The 23,951-nt window shown below is 40.7% G+C and overlaps 1 protein-coding gene across 3 annotated transcripts in view; it reads right to left on the reverse strand.

The window, feature by feature from the left end:
* Nucleotides 1–23,193, reverse strand: part of ARMC2 (armadillo repeat containing 2) — a 133,788-nt gene extending 110,595 nt beyond the window's left edge. The window contains exons 1-4 of one of the 3 annotated variants that reach the window (XM_079149119.1): nt 22,989–23,193; nt 16,820–17,075; nt 14,382–14,454; nt 4,992–5,160 (exon numbers count right to left, since the gene is read on the reverse strand). In XM_079149119.1, coding sequence (XP_079005245.1) covers nt 4,992–5,160; nt 14,382–14,454; nt 16,820–17,037 — 460 coding nt within the window. In that variant the 5' untranslated portion in view covers nt 17,038–17,075; nt 22,989–23,193. The other 2 variants (XM_079149120.1, XM_079149121.1) reach the window with 2 other exon arrangements.
* Nucleotides 23,194–23,951: the final 758 nt, after the last annotated feature.

Below are 23,951 nucleotides of genomic sequence, written 5' to 3' on the forward strand. Positions count from 1 at the left end.
TTTCAGATGAGAAAATTGAAAACCCAAAAGGTTAAGTGATCTTTTTGGGGCACCACGGGCACCAAGAGGGCCTGTGGGGGTGGGGGTGAGCTGAACACAGGTTCTTGGATTCCATCAGACCAGGGTTCCAGCACAGGCACCCAAGGACACCCAAGGCCAGGGTGCTGATCTACTTTTCTCTTACCATTTCTTGGTCCCCATTTCTTGAGTATGTGGTGAGAATTCAATGATGTGACCTACATGATGCTAGCACACTCAAAACTTAGGAGTTATTGTCATCATTATTCTTAGAACCTAAACATCCTGACTTCTGGTCCATGGCTCTCTCCTTAGCAATATGCCAGTTTAAATGACTTTACTACTGAATTATAAAGCACACATGTGTTTTAGATTACAAGGAATTTTCAGCCCATCACTATATTTTAGTATTTCTTTCCTTCACTCATTCACTCCATAAATATTTATTAACACTACCATGTGCCAGGGTTCCATGCACAAGTGATCCTGTGGTAATGAAGAAGTCCCATGCATCACAGAGCTTCTAGCAGGGGGTACCCAAGTGTAATTGTAGGTAGAGGAGCTGCACCCTCTAAGCTCACAATCTACCAGAGTGAGCTTGTCAACTGTTAATACAGTGTGCAGTGGAGAACTGCCCTGGGGCCCACACTGACTCCTGATGGAGGTCCACCATTAAACTGAGCATGTGTAAGGACGCTCAGTGTCTCCCTGGCAAATACTGCATCATATTGTTCTAATTCTCTAACAGACCATAAGCAAGGTCAGTCACCTGCAGCATCACCATGAAGACAAAGTTCCCTTTCACAGACCTTTCTTTCTTTCATATTTGCTACACACCACAACCCATTTTAGGTTCTTGGGCCACAAGCAGAGGAAACTCCTTTTCTTATTGTAGTTGCTCAGTACAGTAGAGGAGACAGAGAGGCAGATCTGCAAAGGGATAAATGTACAGCACGGCCGCAGCCAGGTAATGAGGAGGCAGAGAAGGGAAAGGACTTGAGGGGTTGGAAATTGGTCAGGGCAAGATTACAGAGGAGGTGAAGCTTCAGAAGCATCTGGAAAGGTGAAGAGAAGGCAAACAGAAAAAAAAGAAGCAAAAGATTGGAGTCCAAACCAGTTTCATATGTGTACAACCTGTACAGGTAGGGAGTGGGGGCACCCTGACTTAATGCTCAGCTGTTGCCATCTTGAAATTCTTTATTTTATAAAAAAGAGACTCACATTTTCATTTTGCACTGAGCCCAGCAAATTAAACAGTGGGTCCTGCCTGAGGTTTGAAACAGCAGGATAGATGTGGGAGAGGCAAGGAGGGGCTGTGTTTCTGGTGTACTGACTTCTAGGAGGCAAAAGGAGAGGTGAGAAAAGGGCCTGGAACATTAGGCTGGGCCAGATCACAACAGAGCTGTGCATGCAAAGGAGTTGGGACTTTATCCACTAGACCTGGGGTCAGCAAATTACAACTCCACCAAATCTGGTCTGCCTCTGCTTTTTGTGCAACTGATGAACTAAGAATGTCTTTATAATTTTGAAAGGCTACAGGAGAAAAAAAATCAAAGGAAGAACACTTTATGACTGGTGAAAATTATATAAAGTTCAAATTTCAGTGGTTATAAATCAGATCATGGCTGCTTCCACACTATAGTGGCAGAACTGAATAGATTGTTCAGAGACCAAATGGACAACACTGTCAAAGATATTTACTATCTGGCCCTTGACAGAAAAACTTTGTTCACTTCTGTGGTAGGCTAGTGTTTCCCAAACTGTGTTCCCAAGAGACAGATTCCAAAGTCAGAAAATGAGGGTTGAATTAAAATCAAACAGCTGTCTTTGCTGTATGACTTTTCTCAGTCCATCCAACAGGCAAGGATTAGGTAGCGCTTCCCTGACTATAAACATTTTGCCAGAAATGTTCCCAGAACTCAGTTTGGCAAATCCTCCTGCAGGCACAGGGGGCTCTGAATGGATTTCTGTAGGCGGATGATGCAATCTGATCCTTTGCTTCCTGACCTCTGTGCTTTACGGAACACACAGAAGGCCATCATTTTCCATGGTCCACAGGGATAAAAGGATAACGCCACTGCTCACAGTCACATCCTGTTGGGAGCTTGGCTTCCCCAGGCTCTGCTGGCAGTTCCATTGTGTCTACCCTCCTGCAGCCCAACTGCAGAACCCTGGTGGGCTGAGGGCAGGTACAAGGGGAAAATGACAGGGAGGAGGAAGAGGTAACAAGGCGGTGGGGCAGTGGCAGAAAAAGAGAACAGACCAAGTGGTCTTCAGGAAGCCAGTGGAGCACTTTGTGGCTTCGTGACAGGCGCTGGCAGGAAGGTGGTGTCTGCATGAGGTCCCTGTCTGGCCTGAGTACCTGGGGAGGCATAAGCTACAGCATCACGTCCAGCCTAAAGTCCTCTCTGAACACAAAGACATTGAATGGCTGGCCCTATGGCGATGCCTATGCACACCTTTTCCCCTTTCATTTTCTTAAATTAGGAGTTCCAAACCTGCCACCACACCCCAGCCCTGCCTGCCAGGTGGTGTCAGCTACAAATGACTTCACACCAGGGAAAGGCCTCACCCTCTCTCTCCAGGCACAGTTGGCTCTCTGGCCTCAGTTACCCAACAAAGCCTACCTTTTCTAAACAATAGAGAGCCTCCAAAACAAAACTTAGGCAGCTCTGATGCAAATGGCAGGCACTATGGGGCAGGACAGCTCAAGTATCTTTTCTGTAAATTGGTGTGTGCTTTTAAAATAACCATGACTTTTTACTGCCATTCTTTCCTGAGTGCTGACACAATGCCAAGAGGGTGGATAAAAGAACTGCAACAAAGACTGGCTTCAGAGCATCTGGGAGGTGCGAACTCCTGCTGGGAAATGAAGGTGCTGTGGTCACACAAACAAGGGCTGGGCACTGAAGATGAGGATGGTGGGCACTGGGCACGCATTCATCCCCAAGGTCACCTTCACATCAAGGTGAACAGGTCAGCAAGAGCAGGGTTTTCAATGTAAGGAACCGAGAGTTCAGTGCATTATAACAACATTTATGTTCAGAACCAAAAACATTTTGCTCACCAGAAGTGACCCAGGGCTCCAGAGCTCATCCCCTCTCATCTCCGCCAGCACTACCAGTTCTTTCTGATCTAAATGGTCTGAATGGGACCCCAGCGCTAGAACTTTGGAAAATCTCCTCAGGTGACTCGTGTGCAACTACAGCTGAGAACTGCTACTGAAGTAGAAGCAGAAATCATGTTGTCTCTGCCTCACTTAAAACCTGCCCTGGCTTCTCATTGGATGAAGAATAAAGTCCAGTCCATTGTTCATGTTCCAAGGTGTTGTGTAGCCCTCTGGCCTCAGCTCCTTTCGCCTCTCCTTGGCTAGTTTCCTTCTGCCATGCTGGCCATCACAGCCTCCACCAGAGAGGGCACCCATCATGGCCTTTGTACTTGCTCCAACTTGGGCACTTTGAGCACAGATCTTCCCATGGTTGCTGCCTTCTGTTGGTCATACTTCAACTCAGATGTCACCTCTTCTATGAGACCTACCAGAGCCCCCTCAGCTACAGCAAATTATCACCCCTACCACAGTGCTCTCCACCCTGTTATCTCCTTTATCTTCTGCAGAGCATTCATGGAACTCCATCTGTCCTATTTGTTATCTGGTTATCATCCCTCTTCCCTCCCTAGACTGTAGGCTTTCTGAAGGTGGGACTCTGATGGCCTAGGATAGTGCTTGGCACTTAGTAGAGGCCCAACAAATATCAGACCAAGTGAGTGTTAGAAGCAAACTGGGACACCGAGGCAAAGAAGCTGCCTGGTGTTGCTCTTGGCTATAGCACCACGGTGTGGTGCACACAACTGCACCTCCTCTTTGTTTTTCCTTTCTCCTTGATTCTACCTCTTCCTCTATGTCAGGGATCACACAGGCAAATGAGTAAAGCAGCCTGGGGCACATGTGACCTGCAGACCATATTCCAGGCTACAGGGATGGGCACTACTCAGCTCCAATCAGTCTCCACTGGAATGGGGACTGAGTTTCTCCAGATCTTCTGATTTTTCATAAGAGGTCATGAATCTGGATTCTTCAAGGAGATTCTTCTACTTTTTATATGTTGGCAACTAAAAAGAGAAAATGCTTATATGTCAAATAAGTGTGATGCTCAGGTGGAGGCTTGTACCCTTCTTCAGACTGTCTCTCTGACTGCACCTGCCGTTCTTCAGCAATCCTTGATGATGGAGAGAGGCCCAGTTCTGCCAGCTCGAAGTTTTCCACAGTGAGCGTCAATTTATAATATGATTCTGAGCACACACTAGCCACTGAGTCTCCTGCAGCAATACCAACAGTGATTGTGGGCAGTGTTTCCCATTATTCCTGTTCTACTTCATTTTTAAAAGTGTGATCTACCAAACTGATTGTCGTCCTACTAGTGGATCCTTTCCTGTAGTTTGGAAAACCCTCAGTGTGCCCTGGATGGGGTGTGATTTCCACCCACGGGTGGCAGTCCTGAGAATTTGAGGTCTTTGCCTCTTTACTCCAGGTCTAGGTATGTGGCAGCACTTCTGCCACAGGAGGAAGAGTCTTATTCAAATTTGGCTTATATTCACAGGGAATCAGAATGATATCAAAACCTAAGCTTAGTATGTTTTGTAAGATCCTTAAATTTCCCACTAATTTTAAATGAAATGAACAACTTTTTGAACCCTAAAATTTCCTTCTTTTCAACATTGTGAACCATTCATTTGGAAACTCTTATCCTAATATTCTTTTCCTACCAAGTGATATTTTTTAAGAGCTGATATTTTTAGAAATTCTTTATAAACATCTAGAAAAATAGTTATGTTTCTTAGCCAGCTTTTGCCCAATGTTAAGTCTTAGTAAAAATCACCTGGGGGTCAGGGAAAATCATATAAAAATATTTTTTGTGCACACTTTCAAGAAGCATGCCTGTCCCCAGGGTTTAAAGGAGGTTACATAGCCTTACTCTCGGCGGGAAGGGATCTGTCCGGCAGAAGAGCCCCCTGGGAGGCTGCCCTGAATAAGCGCGCCCGGGCACTGCTTATTCTTCTAATCTTCACGGGGTCCACGGGGGGTTTAGGAAAGGAAAGGCAGGGATCCTCCTCTGCGCTGGCAGATGCTGGAGCTTTCGGTTTCTGGAAAGAGATTTTTTAAATGATTGGCATGAGTTTCTATGTCTCGAATAAGGCTCACTACCCTGGAGCTGGCCCCAACCCTTCCAGAAGAACATCAGGGCTTTCTCCTTGACTTTATCCTGGCCCCTTAATACTACTGTCTCATTGGCCCACCTTACTTATTTATATATATATAAATGTGTAAAATATATATAACATGATATATATGTATATATGTGTGCATTTATGTGTGTGAATGTGTTTAACCATATATATATGGTTTTTTTTTTTTTTAAATCAATTGTATTAACCATTCTGCTATACTGCTTAGCACATTTGAAAGATACAAGTTACCCATGCTGGCCAACAGATATTACCTGTACACAAGACTATAAAATTAAGAATAATATATTTAACATGCTTTGCAAAGTTTTGTGTTCATTTTAGCTCAGAAAATACTTACTGAACTCTCTATTTATCAAAACTTATGTGGACTAAAGTGCTACCTTTACATATCCTGGACAAAAGTATTTTTAAATGATAGCAAAATTTTAAAATAATTTGGATTAAAAAGTCACAACACATAGAAGCAGGAAGTTGTCTTGGACATATGATATAAAAATGTTTTATTATTATATCTCAAGAATTTTGTGTGGATACCCCTTTGGAAAGGAATATTACTGACAAATTTCCAATCTCTTAGAGACATTTTTTTTGTGTGTGTGTATGTGTGTGGTACTGGGGATTGAACCCAGTTGTGCTTTACTCCTAGGCTACATCCCCAGCCCTTTTTATATTTTGATTTTGAGACAGGGTCTAAGTTGCCCAGGCTGGCCTTGAAATTGTGGTCTTCCTGCCTCAGGCTAGGCTCCTGAGTACCTGGGATTATAGGTTTGCAAAACCATGCCCACCTCCTTAAAAAATTTTTAAAAACACCTGCACCAAGCTCTGTGACAGCCACAGCTCCTACTGGTCCAAAATCCAGACAGCCTCCAACTCCATGTCAGAGCCTCACAGGAGACTAAGATCCAGTTTCAGTATTACCAGGTGGCCCTGTCCTTCTTACCTCTAACTTTAGCACAAGTATTTGTTTATGAAAGAGTAGCCATATGGCAGCAAGCACTTCTAGTACTCTAACCAGAAATAATTAAGTTAAAGTTCCTACAGTCACTTACATAATATATGCTATGACTCACTATCCAATAAGTTAATTAACAAATCTTAGAAAAATCCAGTGTGATAATCATGTCAGATAATTTGGAAAAATAAGTGAAGTCATCTATTATGTATGATGCATCCTCTCAAAATACGTGTTTTCTCAAATATACTAATAGAACGTAGACATATACATTAAGTTTTCCTGTCAAGAATTTGCTTACTTGGATCATGGTGGCATTCTTCAACAGTATTTTTTTATTTCCTCTTTCTTATTTGCATCTGTTAACTGGTTTACAAAGCAAACTCCCAAAATAAATTTTATGACTTTAGAGATACATTTTAGGGACAGTTAGAAAAAGGGTAAATAATATAATCAGCTGAACACAGGAGAAACAGTAAATCATTTTGGGATCCAACAGACCTGGGTTGGAATCCATTTACTGGTTATGTGAACCTCCCACTTACTTCTTGAACTTGGCCAGTTACAATATGGAGAGAAGAAACTATTTTATAGGGATGCTGACATAAATGCAACTTCTGTTACGAAAGCTCCCTAAATCCTAGCTCCCTTCCCCGTGCACACTGCATACTCCTTATTTATCAAATTTGGTTCCCATTTGTTTGTTTGTTTTGAAGTGCTGGGGACTGAACCCAGGCCCTCACACTTAGTAGCCAAGTGCTCTACCACTGAGCTACATCCCTAGTCACCCAAAGTCTCAGTAGGTAGATGGGTTTAACCTGATATTTTGTGTGGGGGTGTGTGGGGGGGAAGTGGTAGGGTTCCCAGTTAATTTTAACTCTTCCCAAAAGTCAAGGTTGTAGCCTCTGATACAACCAATGTGGAATTAAGTCTCAGATCCTTTTCTTTTCCTTTTGGTACTAGGGATTGAACCCAGGGGTGCTTTACCACTGAGTTAACATCCTAGCACTCTTCATTTTTTTTTTTTTTTTTTTTTTTTTTTTGAGACAGGATTTTGCTAAGTTGCTTAGGGCCTTGCTAAGTTGCTGAGGCTGACCTTAAACTTGAGATCTTCCTGTCTCAGCTTTCCAAGTCACTGGAATTACAGGTGTGTGCCACCACACCCAAACCAAAGACACAAATTCTCAGGAGACTGTAGTGAAGGAGGTAATATTCATTTGTCTGCATAAATTGTGCTATATTTGTTTAATACACAGTTAAGAATGTGATTTAGGCCATGAAACTAAGTAGTAACAGAAAAGCAAAGAATATAATAGGGGAAAATAGTGCTTTATACATGATTATGAAACACAAAATACATAAGTATGACCTCAATACTGAAGGCTGATATGAGGTTTCCTTATCTTAATATGTCTATTTTCCACAGGTATCTTGAAACTGAAATAAAGATCAAGAAGTCTGTCAAACAATAATAACACAGATAAAGTAAATGACCCCTTTTATAGACCTCCTAACCTGTTATAAATGTTTTGTGTTTTGGGCACTAAATAAAAGAGTTTATTACAAGTGAAAAAAATGGTCTGGAAAGCTAATTTTTCCCCAAAAGAGTAACCAAATTATCTCTGGCAGCAAAATAAAGTGCTATAACTGCTCCTTGACAGAAGCATTATTTTCCTAGTACAAAATTAGTAATTGTTTGTATAATGAAAATTTAATTCCATTTTTCTCCTGGCCACCCCCAACCTTTTTTTTTTTCGGGGGGGGTGGTACTGGGAATTGAACCCAGGAGTACTCTACACCAAGCTATATCCCCAATCCTTTTTATTTTTTATTTTGAGATAGGCTCTCACTAAGTTGCTGAGGCTGGCCTCAAACTTCCAATCCTCCTGCCTCAGCCTCCCAAGTCGCTGAGATTACAGGTGTGTGACACTGGGATTACAGGTGTGTGCCACTGGGCCAGGTTACCACTGATCTTTAAAACTTATTTATCTCATTTAAACATACTTCTCACTGAACTACTTAGAGTATAAAGTGATACAAGTAAAGCATTTTTAATTTTTCAAAAGAAAACTACTAAATGAGTCAGAAATTCTTTCTCTCTTTTGCAGTGCTGGGTATTGAAGCCACAGTCTCACGAATGTCAAGCAAACACTACCACTGAGACACATCTTCAGCCTAGCAATTTCTTTCATGCTGGGTTCTACAAAATGTTCTTCCATTCTATGGAGCAAAATGACTTTTATGAAGAAAACCAGTAAAAAGAAAAAAAAAACTTTTCTTATAAAATTCAAATAATTTTAGAAAGCACAGAATAGTGCAAATTTAAATCTTTGCCTGAGAACCTTACCTCCCTTAGGCTTTGTTTCATGACACTAACTAGGGACTTGAGTATAATTAAGGACACGGGAGAAGCCAGAGATTATGATTTGTTCCAGCTGATGAGACTGCAAGAGCTCACTGAAACACACAGACTATTCTCATAGAACAACCAAGTCCAGGAAAACACAATTTATACACCGTGTTAAGGGATTCAGGTGGCCATGACTCATCCCAACACTGGCCCTTGGCCATTTTCTGCCCTGGACTCTCAGAGCCCCAGAGAGAAGGCAGGGTCTCTCCTACCCCTAGAAGGGAGTCAGTGACATCCCAAGTCAGGAAGCTGCTCATGATATAACCTGTAAAGCAACAGAGCACACACACAAATACACACATGCTCTCAAAATCACACCTGTTACAAGCACTCTTAGAAGTCAGAAATATTAAAAATTCTCCCAAGCCCTTAATCTTTGAGACGTGGTCACTCTGTGTGCATTTCTGTGACTATGATTTTCTCCACAGGTCCTCCAGACTTCTCTGTTACACACAACATATGACTTGTTGCTGTAATGTTACCATGCATTTCAGATATAAAGAAAAAACTGCTTTGACTTCTCACTCTTCTTTTTCTTACCCTGGATCACCCTGCCTCAAGGCCTATATGAGTTCCAAAGTCCCTTTCTTTTTAAAACGTATTACATTTTGTATCTCATGTCAAATATTTGGAGCTGGGTTCATGTAGAATGTTGAACAGGTTCAAAATGCTTATGCTGTTAGAAGTTAGCATGGTAACTGTCCTGGGGAGGCAGTGGCCAAGAGGGGGGCCCCAGAAATGGTCTCCTGGACGATGCTGATGTCACTTTTTCTTTTTGAACACTGCTGAGTTTAGTTTGTGTGACTGTATCAAGTTGCACTCTGTGTGATCAGTGCCTTTTCTGTATGGCAATAAAAAGTTGCATAAAAATATTTGGGACTATAAATAAGCGGGCTTTGTAAGTTTAGGAAACTGAAGAATTCTGTTTTGACAATAATAATGTTAAGAGACAAAATTTCCTATTTATTCACATGTTCACATTTCTTTTGACTTCATTAAATCCAAAGTTACAGAGCAGTTTTGTTTTGTTTGATACTGGGGATTAAACCCAGGGGTGCTTTACCATGAGACACATTCCCAGTTCTTTTTACTTTTTATTTTGAGATGGGGTCTTGTAAGTTATTGAGGCTGGCCTTGAACTTGCGATCTTTCTACCTAAGCCTCTTGAGTCACTGGAATTACAGGTATGAACCACGGTGCCTGGCTGAGAGCAATCTGTGTATACAAATTTGAACACCAATTAATAGAATAGCAGAGTAAATATAGGAATAACTACCACCCAACTACCTTAGGTCTCAGGACTGTTGTGGAATGGCAGGGAGCTGCTGAGAGAGAAAAAAGATGTGCCCCATGTACCTACAGAGCAGGGAGATGTAAACATTCATGGAAGGCTGCAAATTACAATAAGGCTCCCTCCTGTCTTATGAGATCACAGGTGCCAACAGGAATCCTGTGAGCCAATCAGGCCAGCAGCCAAGGCTTGAGCAACCGGGAAGCAGGAACATCAGCTTTTCCATCCTTCTCGGAAGCCCTAGGCATTCTTGAGTGTGAGCAGCCCACATCTGCTGGAGGATATGAGCAAAGGCCGGATATGAAGGAGAGAAACACAAAGAAGGTAAATGTCCAGGAACAAAGAGTCTAGGTAGTTTGGTTAATGCAGGAGCTGAAACAGCTGCTTTCTAGGTTTCTCTTTCCTGACTGTTGGTTGAGGAATTATTAAAAGGCAAAGTTGTCTGAGAAAGTGTCCTAGATCCCAAAAGTGATTGGTTAGGTCTTTACAAACTCTTTCAGCAAATGTGTCCTTTAACTATGAAATGTTCTCCTCCCTCCCTCCTTCCTCCTTCTCCCTCCTTCTATCTCTGTCTCTCTCTCTCTCTCTCAGACTCTGTCTCTCTCTCCAGTTGTCTCCTTTTCCCCACTCCTCCTCCTCCATTCCAATTCCTCCTTATCCCCTGACTTTGTTGATTTAGTGGTTACCAGAGTCAGAGAATTCTTTAAAAAAGTGTAGTGAAAAAGAGGAAAGAAGGTGGAAGGGCAGAGAGCAGAGGCCATTTCAGAATACTTTCATGGAGAACCTCAATTTTTCTTTATTGCTTAAATGAAATATACAGGTCTAGGGAAATATCCCAGCAGTAAAGCATTTGTCTAACATGCAAGAAGCCCCGGGTTCAATCCCCAGAACAGAAAAAAAAAAAAAAAATCAATTAAAATGAAATATACTCAAGATCCTTAAATAACCTACTATAACAAAAGAATTTCAAACTACAGCGGTCATTTTACATAACATAGAATTTATTTTTTTGGTACCAGGGATTAAGCCCAGGGTCACTTAACCACTGAGCTCCATCCCCAGCCCTTTTTATATTTTATTTAGAAACAGGGTCTCACTAAATTGCTTAGGGTCTCACTAAGTTGCTGAGACTGGCTTTGAACTTGCAATCCTCTTGCCTCAGCCTCCCAAGCCTCTGGAATTATAGGAGTGCGCCACCATGCCTGTTGTTAACATAGAATTTTTTTAAACTACTTTTTCTTTGAACACAGCACCCAACCATTCTGCAGTAAAGAAATTTAACTCTGATGGTCCTACACAGAGGCAGATGCCAATACTGTCTGACACCAAATCCTGCAATCTAAGAACTACACAGATTTGACAAGGACCACATGAACTCTAGAAATAGAGACATGTAGGAAAAGCCCGAATTGAGTGAGTTCCCCAATCAACAGTAATTGCCACAGCGTCCTCAAAACCCAAGTGGTTTCCAAGGCTGCAGATGGAAGAAGTCATGTGTCAATAACAGCTGTCAAATTATTTCTTTCATATTAGTTTATTATTAATATTTTGGGGATCTTATTTATGCCATCTGCAATATAAAAACAAGTGTAATTTTCTTCAGAGGCATACTAATAAGTATTTTAAAAATATAAGATCCATTTTGACACCAGTGGGGTTATTTGACTATACATTAATGATGATATAACTGAGAAATGCTGATTATCTGAACTGTGATGATACTATTATGGTTTTATGCAGAAGACTGTCCTTGTTCATATGAGATGCACACTCATGAATCCTCATAGATGAGGTATCATAATGTCTACAATTTCCAAATAGTTCAACAAAAACAAACACAAAGGAGCTGGGGTTGTGGCTCAGTGGTAGAGGCTTGCCTGGCATGTGTGAGGACCTGGGTTTGATACACAGCACCACATATAAATAAAGAAAATTTAAAAATCCATTGACAACTGAAAAAATGTTTTTAAAAATACACACACAAATATATAATAATAAAAATTGAGAAGCTGCTTGGCTAACACACTATCTCCCTGAAAGTATACGAAATGGTAATGAGAAGTACTTTTTTTAAATTTAAATTTTTGTGGTCCCAGAGATGGAACCCAGGGGTACTTCAGTACAGCCCCAGCCCATTTTAGTTTTTATTTTGAGGCAGATCCTCACTAAATTGCCCAGGCATGCCCTGAATTCACAATCCTCCTGCCTCAGCCTCCTGGGATTATGGGTATGTGCCACCATGCCTGACACAAGTACTTTTGATAGCAGAGGACTAAGGAGAGTGTGGTTAGAATAAGGAGGGTTGGCTGAGATTTTCTGTAACTCTTCCCTCCCAGCTCTAGGCAATCAGGCTCCTGAACCCAGGAGAAGGTGGGAAGTTTATTTTTAAGAGAGGGTAAAACAGAATACCTCTAATTAGGGTCAATAAGGAAAGTCACATTTTAATAACTGTCTTTATTGTTGAGTGTCATGGTACTTATTATAAACATGACTATGAGTTGAATATTTACATACTGATGCCAGGCACTCCTGCCTTCTTTCCTCACATGACTCCTGAAAGCTAGCAAAAGACTCTGTCCTCCAAGAAAGAGGTGGAAGCATCTCTTCTGCAGGAAATCTGAAGTTGGTAAGGGAAGGCCTAGGATAAAGCACTGGGGGAGCTGGCAACAACTCTACCTAGTCAGATTCCCTAACTGCAGTGTGGTACGGATCACTGATATATTGGCCAACGCCATCCACGTGCCAACAAGCAGCATAGGTATCAGAGGAGTGCTCGCCATATGCAAACCAGAGACCAAGACATAGAAATGCAACAGAGGTTAATCAGGGAGAAGAAAACTGAGTTTAAAAAAAAAACAAAACTATCACTAATATATTAAGATAAGATGCTGCAAACATGAAACAAGAACAGAATACTACACAAAAATACAATTTAGAGGAAAAGAAAACTTTGGGAAATTAAATGTAGGATAACAGAAATAAAAAGAAATTAAAACAGGGAAAAGAATATGAATTCTCTTCTCCAATAAGATGTACAACAAAAAAGAGAAAACAAGAAAATGAAAGGACTGGTTCAACTGATTCTACATCTGAATAAATCCTAGACGGATATGATCAGTGCACACTGTGTGCATGTAAATATATACACTGAATTCCATTAGTATGTACAATTAATATGTTGATAAAAATACTTTTAAGTGGGAAAGATGCAATCAAAACTATTCGAGGATACTTCCCAGAGCTAAAGGGCATGAGATTTCACATTGAAAGGGCGCATCAAGTGCCAGCATGATAGATGAAAAGTCACCAAAGGGCCATTATCATGAAATTTCAGAACATGGGAGCAAAAAGAAAAATCCTACAAACTTCAGAGAGGTTAAACAGGAATCAAGGTCTCAATTTATTTCCTAGGCAAACTTTCTAAAGAAGCTATAGGAGGGAAGGCTCCACTAAAATCAGAGTGAATAAAAAAGAGAAGGTCCTGGGATTCAGGAGATAGGCAAAAGCCCACACAGAGGTAGGTGCTGCCTCCCAGGATGATGGTAAAGGGTGCCCACGAAAAGCTTGCATAGGGCATTCAGGGAAGTGTGTAGGAAGGACATTTGGAGAGCTGCCCAACAAGGTACATTGATAGGACATCTCACGTGCCTGATCATACAAAGACAATTTAGATTTGTGAGGCAGAGTTTAGTGTTGAAATAGTAAAACCAAAAAGGCCAGGGCGTTATTAACACCAGAGAAGACAAATAGTGGTGCCGGCAAGGCAAAGCTGTCATCATTAGTCACCACTAACCCAAGGTTCAGCTATGACCAGGGTTTACACAATCACAGCCCGAGAAAACCAGTCTAACCAAAGTTATGAGATAGCTGTATTAGGAGCAGCCATGGGACAGAGGGTGGGACAGGCTGTGATGGGAGGTGAAGGAACAGAGGAGATCTGAATCCTGAATCGTCATTGTCCTTAGTGAGAAGTCAGTAGCTGATTCCTCAAGCTACTAAGTCAGACAGGGACAAGGCAATGTGGTGTTTAGAAAGCTGGATATAAATACCAAAAGAATGTGTTATAGGGAGGTCCCTGGGGAAGCAATAATGAAGACTAAGAGAACAGGAGATCACTACATTTTTAGTAATAAATCTTTGCTGCTGTTTTTAGTAACAGATCTTTGTCTCTCTGTTATGTATAAAGTGCATACGTAATTTTTATTTAAAACTGTTAAAAAATCTCTATTTTTAGAAAATAAAAATTAAAAACGTTTGCTGAAATTACTATATATTTAAAATATTCTTATCAAACTGTAGGTAACTTATAGAAGAGTTTCATTAGATATCAATCATTATGTTTGGGGAAAGATGTAGAGGAATCTGTTTTCACACTAGATTATTATACATTTGGGTCTATGTGATAATTTTCTTAGCACATATAAGTGATGATTCCAAGTGGTTTTGGTCAATTACGTACTCACCAGTTCTAGTGGACTGAGACGAGTGCCAGAGATAGGCCTGGAGTCGGATAACTCAAAGCTGGATGCATGCAGGCTAACATAAGAAATGGTGGAGAGTTTTAGTCTATAAATAATTATTGCTTCTATTTCTAGTATTAGTTAAGTCTAGCTGAAAAACAAGTGAAAGCAGTCAATGCATAAACCATGAGAAAAAAAGCATTTAAAAAATATTACATTACTTAAAATATTTTATTAACAAGTCTTTTGCTACTTTCAGGAGGATTAAAAAATATTAAGTAACAAAAAGAATAAATGTAGATAGTGATTTTTTGGGAGTTTTTTTGTAGTTGTAGATGGACACAATACTTTTGTTTTATTTATTTATGTGGTGTTGAGGACTGAACCCAGTGCCTCAGGCATATGAGGCAAGCACTCTACTACTGAGCTACAACCCCAGCCTTAGATAGTGATTTTTAAAAGGCTCTGTCCATATCACTTTTTAAAGTTGGTATGACAATCACTATTAACTACTTCATTCTAAAGTAACTTCCTAGACCCAAAGTCTAGAATTATCTTTAAGATCTTGAACAAAAGTCAAACTTAAAAAAAAAAAAAACTACCTTGAAAATCAGCATAATCCAGCATGTGAAGAGGCTAAAGAAGAAAAATCATATGATCATGCCAATAGATGCAGAAAAGCGTTTGACAAAACCTAACCCCATTCATGATAAAATCTCTCAGTAAAGTAGGTATAAAAGCTTGACAAAGAATATCTACAAAACCCCTAAGGCTAACATCTAACTGATGAAAAATTAGAAACTTTCCCACTGAAATCAGGAACAAGGCAAAGATGTCCCCTTTCACCACAGCTTTTCAAGATCATACAGGAAGTCCTAGCTAGACAAGAAAAGGAAATGAAAGGCACATGGATTGGGAGTGAAGAAATAAAATTTTGTTTCATCTATGTAGCAAGTCCTAAAGAACTGACAACTCCTAGAATGAATAAGCAATCATAGCAGGATTGCAGAATACAAGATTAATACAAAAAGGTCAAAATGTATTTAATGCACCTAACCTACCAGTATCACAGCTTAGCAACCTAGTATACACTCTAGAGTATTCATGTCTACCTGTGGGATCCTGTGGCTGACTGGAAGCAGTGGCTCACTGTTGCTGGCCAGCATCACAAGTGAGCATCCAACTGCTGTTAGCCCAGGAAAAGATCAAAATTCAGTCCAGTTGCTATGAATACATGTCAATTTGCATCACTGTAAAGTGGAAAAAAAATCCCAGGTTGAACCAACATAAATCAGGGCCTGTGCAATGCAGAAAGACAGCATTTTCAACAGATGGTGCTGAGATAACTAGATGTCTGCACACACACACACACAAGAAACTAGACACTGACTTTATACCTGTCATGAAAATTAACTCAAATTCAATCATGGACCTAAATATGAGACACAAGACTATACTATACAACTTCTAAAAGATAATAGGAGAATGACTAGATAGCCTTGAGTAAGGTGACTTTTGTTTTTTTGAGGGTAGATTCTGGGGATTGAACCCAGGGCCTCACACATGCTAGGAAAGTGCTCTACCACTGAGCTATACCTCCATCCCAAGGTGAGGACTTATATACAACATCATAGGCATGGTCCATGATAAACTTGCTCTAGTAAAATTTAAAATGTCTGCTCTGAAAAAGTAATTGTCAAGAGAGTAAGAAGACAAGCCACAGACTGATCAAAAATATTTGTGGAAGACATACAGGATAAAGAATTGTTATCCAAAATACTCAAAAGAATTCCTAAAGCCCAACAATAAATTAAAACAAGAAATACCACTACAACTCTATTAGAATAGCCAAAATTTATTGACAACACCAAATGCTGGTGAGGGGATATGGAGGAACAGAAACTCTCATTCACTGTTGATAGAAGATCAAAATGGTATAGCCACTGTGGAAGACAGTTTGGCGGTTTCTTACAGAACCCAACATATTCTTACCATATGATCCAGCAACTGTGCTCCTTGGTATTTACCCAAAGGAACTGAAAACGTATGTCCACATAAAAACTTGCACCTGGATGTTTATAGCAGCTTTATTTGTAATTGCCAAAACATCAAAGCAACTAAAATGCCCTTCAGAGGGTGAATGGTAAACTGAGGTACTCCCAGACAATTGAATATAAGATACCAAGAAGGAATATGCTATCAGGTCATGAAAAGCCACAAAGGAAACTTAAATGCCAATCAGTGAGTGAAAGAAGCCAGTGTGAAGAGCCTTTATACTGTATGATTCCTATTATATGACATTTTGAAAAAAGTAAAACTATGGGTATAGTAAAACCATCAGTGGTTGGGGAAAGAGAGAAATAAGCAGAGTACAATTAAGGGTAAATGTTATCTGATGTCCTAAATATCTGAGTATTACACCAAAGTAAAATGTCATATACCTGAAGGAGGAAGGAGGCCTGTTTTCTGGTGTTCTTGATGATGCAGGTCCAAACAGCTTCCTTTGGTCTTCCTGAGGTGTAAATGGTCTTTGGGTTCTAACTGTTCTTAACGCGTTTCGTGCTTCACTTATGATTTCCGCACTGGTCTTGTGCTTGGACACCAAAGGTCGATAAAATGGATCCAGTTTTTCTAACTTTTTATCATTTGAAGACAGCATCTTTTAAAGTACAATGTTCTTCAGATAGACCCCACACCCTGCAAATATACAGTACAATAAACATCAAGTACTTTTATCTAGTACTTTATAGAAAGGAGTGCTCACTATAAGCCCATCTATATATTCAACCATTCTTGTATATTAAGTTTGAAAAAAAAAAAATCACAATTTCCAGTTTAAAAATCCAAGCAAGTTGGGCATGGCACACATGCCTGTAATCCCAGTTACTCTGGAATTTCAAGGCCAACCCGGAGAATTTAGTGAGACCCTATCTCAAAAATAGAAAGTAAAAAGGGCTGGAGATGTAACAGTGGTAGAGCATTCGTCTGGCATGTGTGAGACCCTGGGTTTAATCCACAGTTCTGCAGGAAAAAAAATTAAAGCAGTGTAGAGACTAAAGGTGGAAGACCAGCTCTCAAAGAAATATGGGTTCCATATGGTTTAGAGACATAGCTCAGGGGTACACCACTTGCCTAGTATTGCAGGGGGCCCTAGTTTAGATTCCCAGCAACACACACACACAAACACACACACACACACACACACACACACACACACACACACTAAGCAATCAAACATACTGTATAGTTGTACCAAAACGCAATCAAGGGAAAGATGTGGGGAAGAATCATCTCACATTCTCCCCCTGACCCCAATGCTGGGATCAAATCCAGGGCCTCACACATGCTAGGCAAGTGCTTTACTACTGAGCTTCACCCCCAGCCCTTGTCTCACATTCTTTGACCCACAAGAAAACACTGGGGTTCAGTTAAAAATGTTCACCAAAGTTCCCTTTTCATCCAAATTGCTATCCCCTTAAAATGTTAGTGAAATGTTAAATGTTAAACAGGTAGAGCCTTTTTGTACTGGGGGCTGATTCCAGGGGTTCTTTACCACTGAGCTACATCCCACTCCTTTTAAAAAATTTTTATTTTGAGACAGGCCTTGCTAAGTTGCTGAGGTTAGTATCAAACTTGCGCTCCTCCTGCCCCAGGCTCCCAAGCTGTTGGGATTACAGGTGTGCAGCATGCCCCCAAGTCTATGGCTTTTAACACAAATCTCTGAGAATGTTCTGGTCTCATATTTGTCCATGATATTTTTGAATGACCTTCAATTTGAGATCACCTTCAATCACCTTTGAATCACCATCAATTTGAGATAGTGCCCCAGATGAACAAATGCCAAATATATATATATCTCAAGTGTTCCTTTCCTAGTTCATCTTATTCAGGTAACAAATTAAGTCACATACAAGGGCCAGAAGAATGCAGATCCTTCTCAAATGCTGGTGTATCCCATGAAGACTGATCTAACTTTAAAATAGTCCAGACTGTTCAAAACTTAATTTTAATTCGTATATGGTATCAGGTATTTATTTCTTTAAAAAATCTATAACCCTAAAAAATAAAAGAATTGAACAACCTCTAACCCTATAAAAATGTAACATCTCTAGAGCACTTGCCTAGTGTCTCTAGAGTGACATGGGTCTATAAATTATTCACATATTTCAGCTGCTCAATTTTAGAATGACTTCTTCTAAAAAAGAAAATATTCTGTGACATATGCCCAAAGAAACTTAAAAGATTCTATTTCTATAAATTAAATAAACAAGTGATTGTTTAAACAAAGATCTATATTATGACTCTATATGTTTTTACATAACAACAAACAACAATAACATTTGTTTAGTTCTACCCACGCCCCACCCCAAGAGTTTGAGGAAAAGACTAAGACAAAAACTACAAACAATATGTCACTCTTTTCTTATGAAAAGACCAGGTGTTACTTGAAACTAGAAAGTTACTGGATAAGCAATACTATTTTAGAAATTTTTGATATAGGGTTTTGAATTTAAGTAAGGTCTATAGAATTATATACATCAACACAACTACAAAAAACAATGGCAGACCTAGTATATTTTATTTCTAACTTACCTGCCATGTTGGCTCATCATTCAAAATATACATAAAATGTTTCAGACATGTACATGTACATTTACATACATTATTTTCAGATACATAATATAAATTCAGCCCTACAACATGTAACTTAAATGGCCCTATCTGGTTTGTTGGTTTGTTTTCACAAGACCTACTGCAGGGCTGGGGGTGTAGTTCAGAGGTAGAGCACATACTTAGCATGTGCAGGCCCTGGGTTTGATCCCCAGCACCTCAAAAAAACAAAACACAACAACGACAATGGCCTATTGCAGTAAGAAATCATGCCACTTACTAAGAAGTTTCTACACAACTAAGAGGTCTCCTCCAGAATCTAAGTCAGGTTTTCTACCCCTTTGGCCTCGCATGGCACTAATGAGTCTAGAATGTCCAAAGGTAATCAGGCAAACCTAATAAAATTTAGAGAAAATGCTTTGGAGAGTAAAAATGTACTCTGAGTCCTGACCCAAGGTTCTCTCCTCTACTATCTTTTAGTTTGCATTGAAAAGGAGAGTCTTCCACAGAGTAATAAAGTAGGCACATTTACTCGGGTCACATTAAGGATTCTGTAAATTTGGGCATATAGGAGTTTAGACTGACCAAATACTGGTGGAAAAATATAAACAGTGGACTTAAAAATCTTTTTGTCTGTAAAATTTTGCCACAAATTCTAGCACTTTGTCCCTCTTCTTTCTTCTTCTTCTTCCCAAATCTCACTTTCACTTATAATGATCTAAGATTCGCAGTTAATCGTTTATTATTATATTAAATTATTATTAACTCAAATCTGGAAATGTTTACTAATACAAGTGAACTGGTTAGAAGTGGTGCTTTATGAGGATATTTTTCTTTATGTTGGTTAAGTTACAAATTATTATCGATGGTTTTGCCAAGTTGAAAAATAATCACTCAGTTGGAAAACTTGTCTACTTGTGTAGTAAAGCATCCTCAAACCACAGCACAATAGTACCTTGGAAATTTTAACTTTAACAAATTTTTCTGACAAAGGGAGCCAATCCATTCAACTAAGATTAATCAACTGTTTCCTATGTACAAGTTCTATACCTGGATGTCTGGGACATAGAAATAGCACAGTCTTCATTCTCAGCAATGAACTCCAATGCTAATTAAACATTTACTTTAATACCAAGCACTGCGCTAAGTACTCTTGAGCATAACCTCTCAATTAATCCCCATAACAATTCTTTCAGACAGAGTCTTAAGCAGTAGTAAAAGAAAAGCCATGACATGTGTCCAGAGGTGATATGCAAACTATTACCCACTAGATGGGGTGGTGGGAGGCAGGGCATTTGGAAACCATGGGTGGCAATGATTTCCCCATCCACACAGATACACACCATATTTTTACAAGAGCTGGTGGGTACCAGCTGAGTTTCAGCCCTACTTGTACCCAAATGATTTTAATACAAGGAAAAAGTTGATTTGGAAATAAAAATAAATATGAATTACCATGTGATTATAAAGAAGGAAGAGATTTCTGATCTTGAGAGAGCATCTGGCAGAGGTAGTACTTGAGTTAGGTTCTGAAAAATGGGCTGAATTTGAGCAAGTGACAGGGGCTGGCATTGCGGCTGGAGTAGAGAAAGAAGTTCCAGCAAAGTCAATGAGTGAGGAGAGTCAACGATGAACATCAAGAACACATGGTTCATGTGCGGACAAGAGGGAACTGCAAAAACAAAGACTGAACCACAGAGAGCACTAAATGGCAGGAAAAGAAGTTAAAGCTGATGACCAAATAAAAGATATAGAGGGATAATGAAATCTGGAAAGGATGGGCAAGAAGGAAGGAGAGAAAAGACTAGAAGTGGTGAAATCAGGCAATTCTTATATAGAGTTAGTTCTCACCCAACTCTACTTGGAGGTGGTACTTCCTCAAGAAACTTTTCCTGGACATGCTTCTCCCACCCTCTTCACCTAAGTTTCTGTTTTCTGCCCTTATCCAGAATCCACAGGTCCCCAGCTGCTCTCTGTCAGTTGTTTGTTTGTCTGTGGTCCTGGGGATGGAACCCAGGGCCTCACATATGCTAGGGAAGGCTCAACTACTATACTACATTCCCCGCACTCCCAGTATTATGGACTTTTTTTTTTTTTTTTCAGGCAGTACCAGGGATTGAACCCCGAGTCTCATGCATGCTAGGCAAGTACTCTTTCATTGAACTATATTCCCAGTTCAGAACTTTTTTTTTTTGTTTTTTTTTTTTTTTTTTTTTTTTTTTTTTTTTTTTTTTTTTGCTGTGCTGGGGATTGAACCCAGAGCCTTACGCTTGCAAGGCAAGCACTCTATCCATTGTGCTATATCCCCAGCCCCCAGAACTTTTTTTAAAACAAAATATTTCTTACAGCTTTTGGAGAAAGTTAAGAGTCATTGTTTATAGAAGTTTACACATAATTATAAAAACTTGCTAATAGCCTCCTGAGTCAGAGCCTTCTTGCTAAATGAAATCCTGTCTGCAACAGGGGGAAGGCTGGCCATCTGCATACTCTTTTTTTTTTTTTTTTTTTTTTGGTACTGGGGATTGAACCCAGGGATGCCTAACCACTGAGCCACATCCTCAGCCCTTTTCATATTTTATTTTGAGATAGGTCTCACTGAGTTGCTTAGGGCCTAGTAAGTTGCTGAGGCTACTTTTGAACTTGAATTCTCCTGCCTGGGCCTCCCAAGTAGCTGGGATTATAGGCGTGCAACACAGCACCTGGCCATCTGCACACTCTTTTCCCTGAAAATCAAATACCCAGGACCCCTTCCCTGACTTTAAATTACTTTGGTGTTAATATGAGCACCCAAAGAGGTAGTGGTAGAGTTTAGGTGTTGAAGTAAGGGCTTAAGTCCTCTGGCAATTCAAAGTTGTGTGATTGTGGGCAAGGCCTTGAACATTTCAAGGGTGCTTCCTCTTATGTAAAACACAGATAATAATAATGATTGTTTTACAGGATTGTTTTAAGAACTAAATGATCCATGTAAATACTTTAGCATGGTGCCTGGCCTTTAGAAAACATTAGCAATTGCACAACTGCTAGGTGATAAAGGGATACAGAAAAAATAAATTCTCCCATGAGTGAAAAGCTACATTAAAAAAGAAACTGCAAAGAGAGAGACAGAGAGAGAGAGAGAGAGAGAGAATGACATTTGCTCAGCGTTTTCATGTATTTTATAAGCTTTAAATTCTAAACGGAGGTGCTTTTCTATATAAAAGAAGAGAACTTATTTATTGAATATCAGCTATGCAAAATCAACTAATCAGAATTTTACAGATTCATAAAATAGGATACACATAGAGTGCAGCTTGCTTTTTCACCAACTTAAAAAGAATTTCTAAATCCGGGTGGGATGGAAGACCTGCTGTGACACTAGGAGGTAATGGATCAAAAAAAGCATTAAAGTATTTTAAAGTATGGTAAATACTGTTACATATAAACGTTATCTATTTTTTGAGGCCCAACCTGTAGCCTAGACTAGCTCAGGTACAATCCGTCTGACCTTAGCTAGATCACCTCCTTAGACCAAGCCCCTCCTTCTCCCACCCTCTCATTCGACAAATATTACGGAGCGTCTATTAAGTACCAGGCAATTGGTAAATGCTTCGTGTATAAAAATAGCAGCACCCTACCCCGGGACAGGGGTATATGCTCATAGCTCTTCTCCATCAGAGGAAAGAAAGGCAGACGACTGCAGGAGGAGTGCCCGGTGTACCGGGGTTGGACGTCTCACCTCCCGCGCAGGCACCGGCTCCCCCACTCCGGGCAAGGCCAGCTCCCCCATCCGCCCAAGCCAGGACAGAGCGCAACAGCATCCTTATCCGCCAGCCCGCCGCGCAACGCAGTGCCTCTGCCGGGTCAGCCAAAGTCTCCATGGTAACCGTACACAAACCACCTCCCGCGGCTTTGGGGGCCGCCAGCCTGCAGAGTCAGGCCGCTGCGGGGCGAGCACAGCGGGCCAGGGAATGAGTTAGAAGGAGGCAGAGGGAAAGTGGCTCTAGGTCCGACCCAAAGCACCTGTTAAGATCACTGGAGACAATGATATCGGCGCAGTTCAGCGCATCCTCCGGATTTCCACCGCAGCCACCGCCGGGTCGGAGTAGGCGGGTCGGGGCGGAGCGGGGCGGCCCCCAGGTGCCGCTCAGCCACTGGGCCTGCGCCGGTCCCGCCGACGCATGCGTAGAAATGCCGAGGCGCGGCCGCGGCAGGTGCGGGAGCCTGAGCGCTGGAGCGAAAGGGCCGGTGGGAGCTAGGTTCCCACCTGGAGCTCAACTTGGGGAGGCGACTTCTTTTACGTTAGCAGTTTACGGAACCACAGTTGTCGAGCCCCTACGATATCTCCCCGCCTCTGTTAAATAACTAGGTAGGATGGCGGCTTCATGTTTGAGGGTAAGAGGATTTACTGGTCCCGATTGCGGCTTTGTGTGTCCTGGAACAAGCTCCTTAACCTCTCAGTTTCCTCATATATAAGGTGGAGGGTAATAACGTTAATAGTACTTAACTAGGTCTTGGGCTGTTTGGCAGATTGGATGAGTAAATAGATATAAAACGCGACGCACAAGGCAATTAATGAATATTAAACGTGGCTATCAGCAGAGTTTACAGAGTATTCACATATCTCTTCGAGAGACTTTGAGACTCTTGAGTTGGCAGCCTGGTGACCCCATTTATAGAAGAGGAACTGGGGGCCCCAGGCCTGGCGAGAGTCAGTGAGATTCTATTCTAGTTTCCCCCATGGCCAGTCTTTTTTTTTTTTTTTGTGTGTGTGTGTGTGTGTGTGTGTGTGTGTGTGTGTGTGTGTGTGTGGTACTGCATCAGCACAGTCGAATGGTAAAAAGAATCCCATTTGTAGTTTAAATTCTGTTTCTAGTTTAAATTCTGTTCTCTCTTATTAGATCATTCGGCAACACTTTACAGTGTTAAATACAAGTGAGACCATAATCACTTTCCATTCAGGTTTATACCACATTTTGGGACTTT

Source organism: Sciurus vulgaris, assembly GCF_902686455.1.
Source record: "Sciurus vulgaris genome assembly, chromosome: 7".
Taxonomy (NCBI): Eukaryota; Metazoa; Chordata; class Mammalia; order Rodentia; family Sciuridae; genus Sciurus; species Sciurus vulgaris.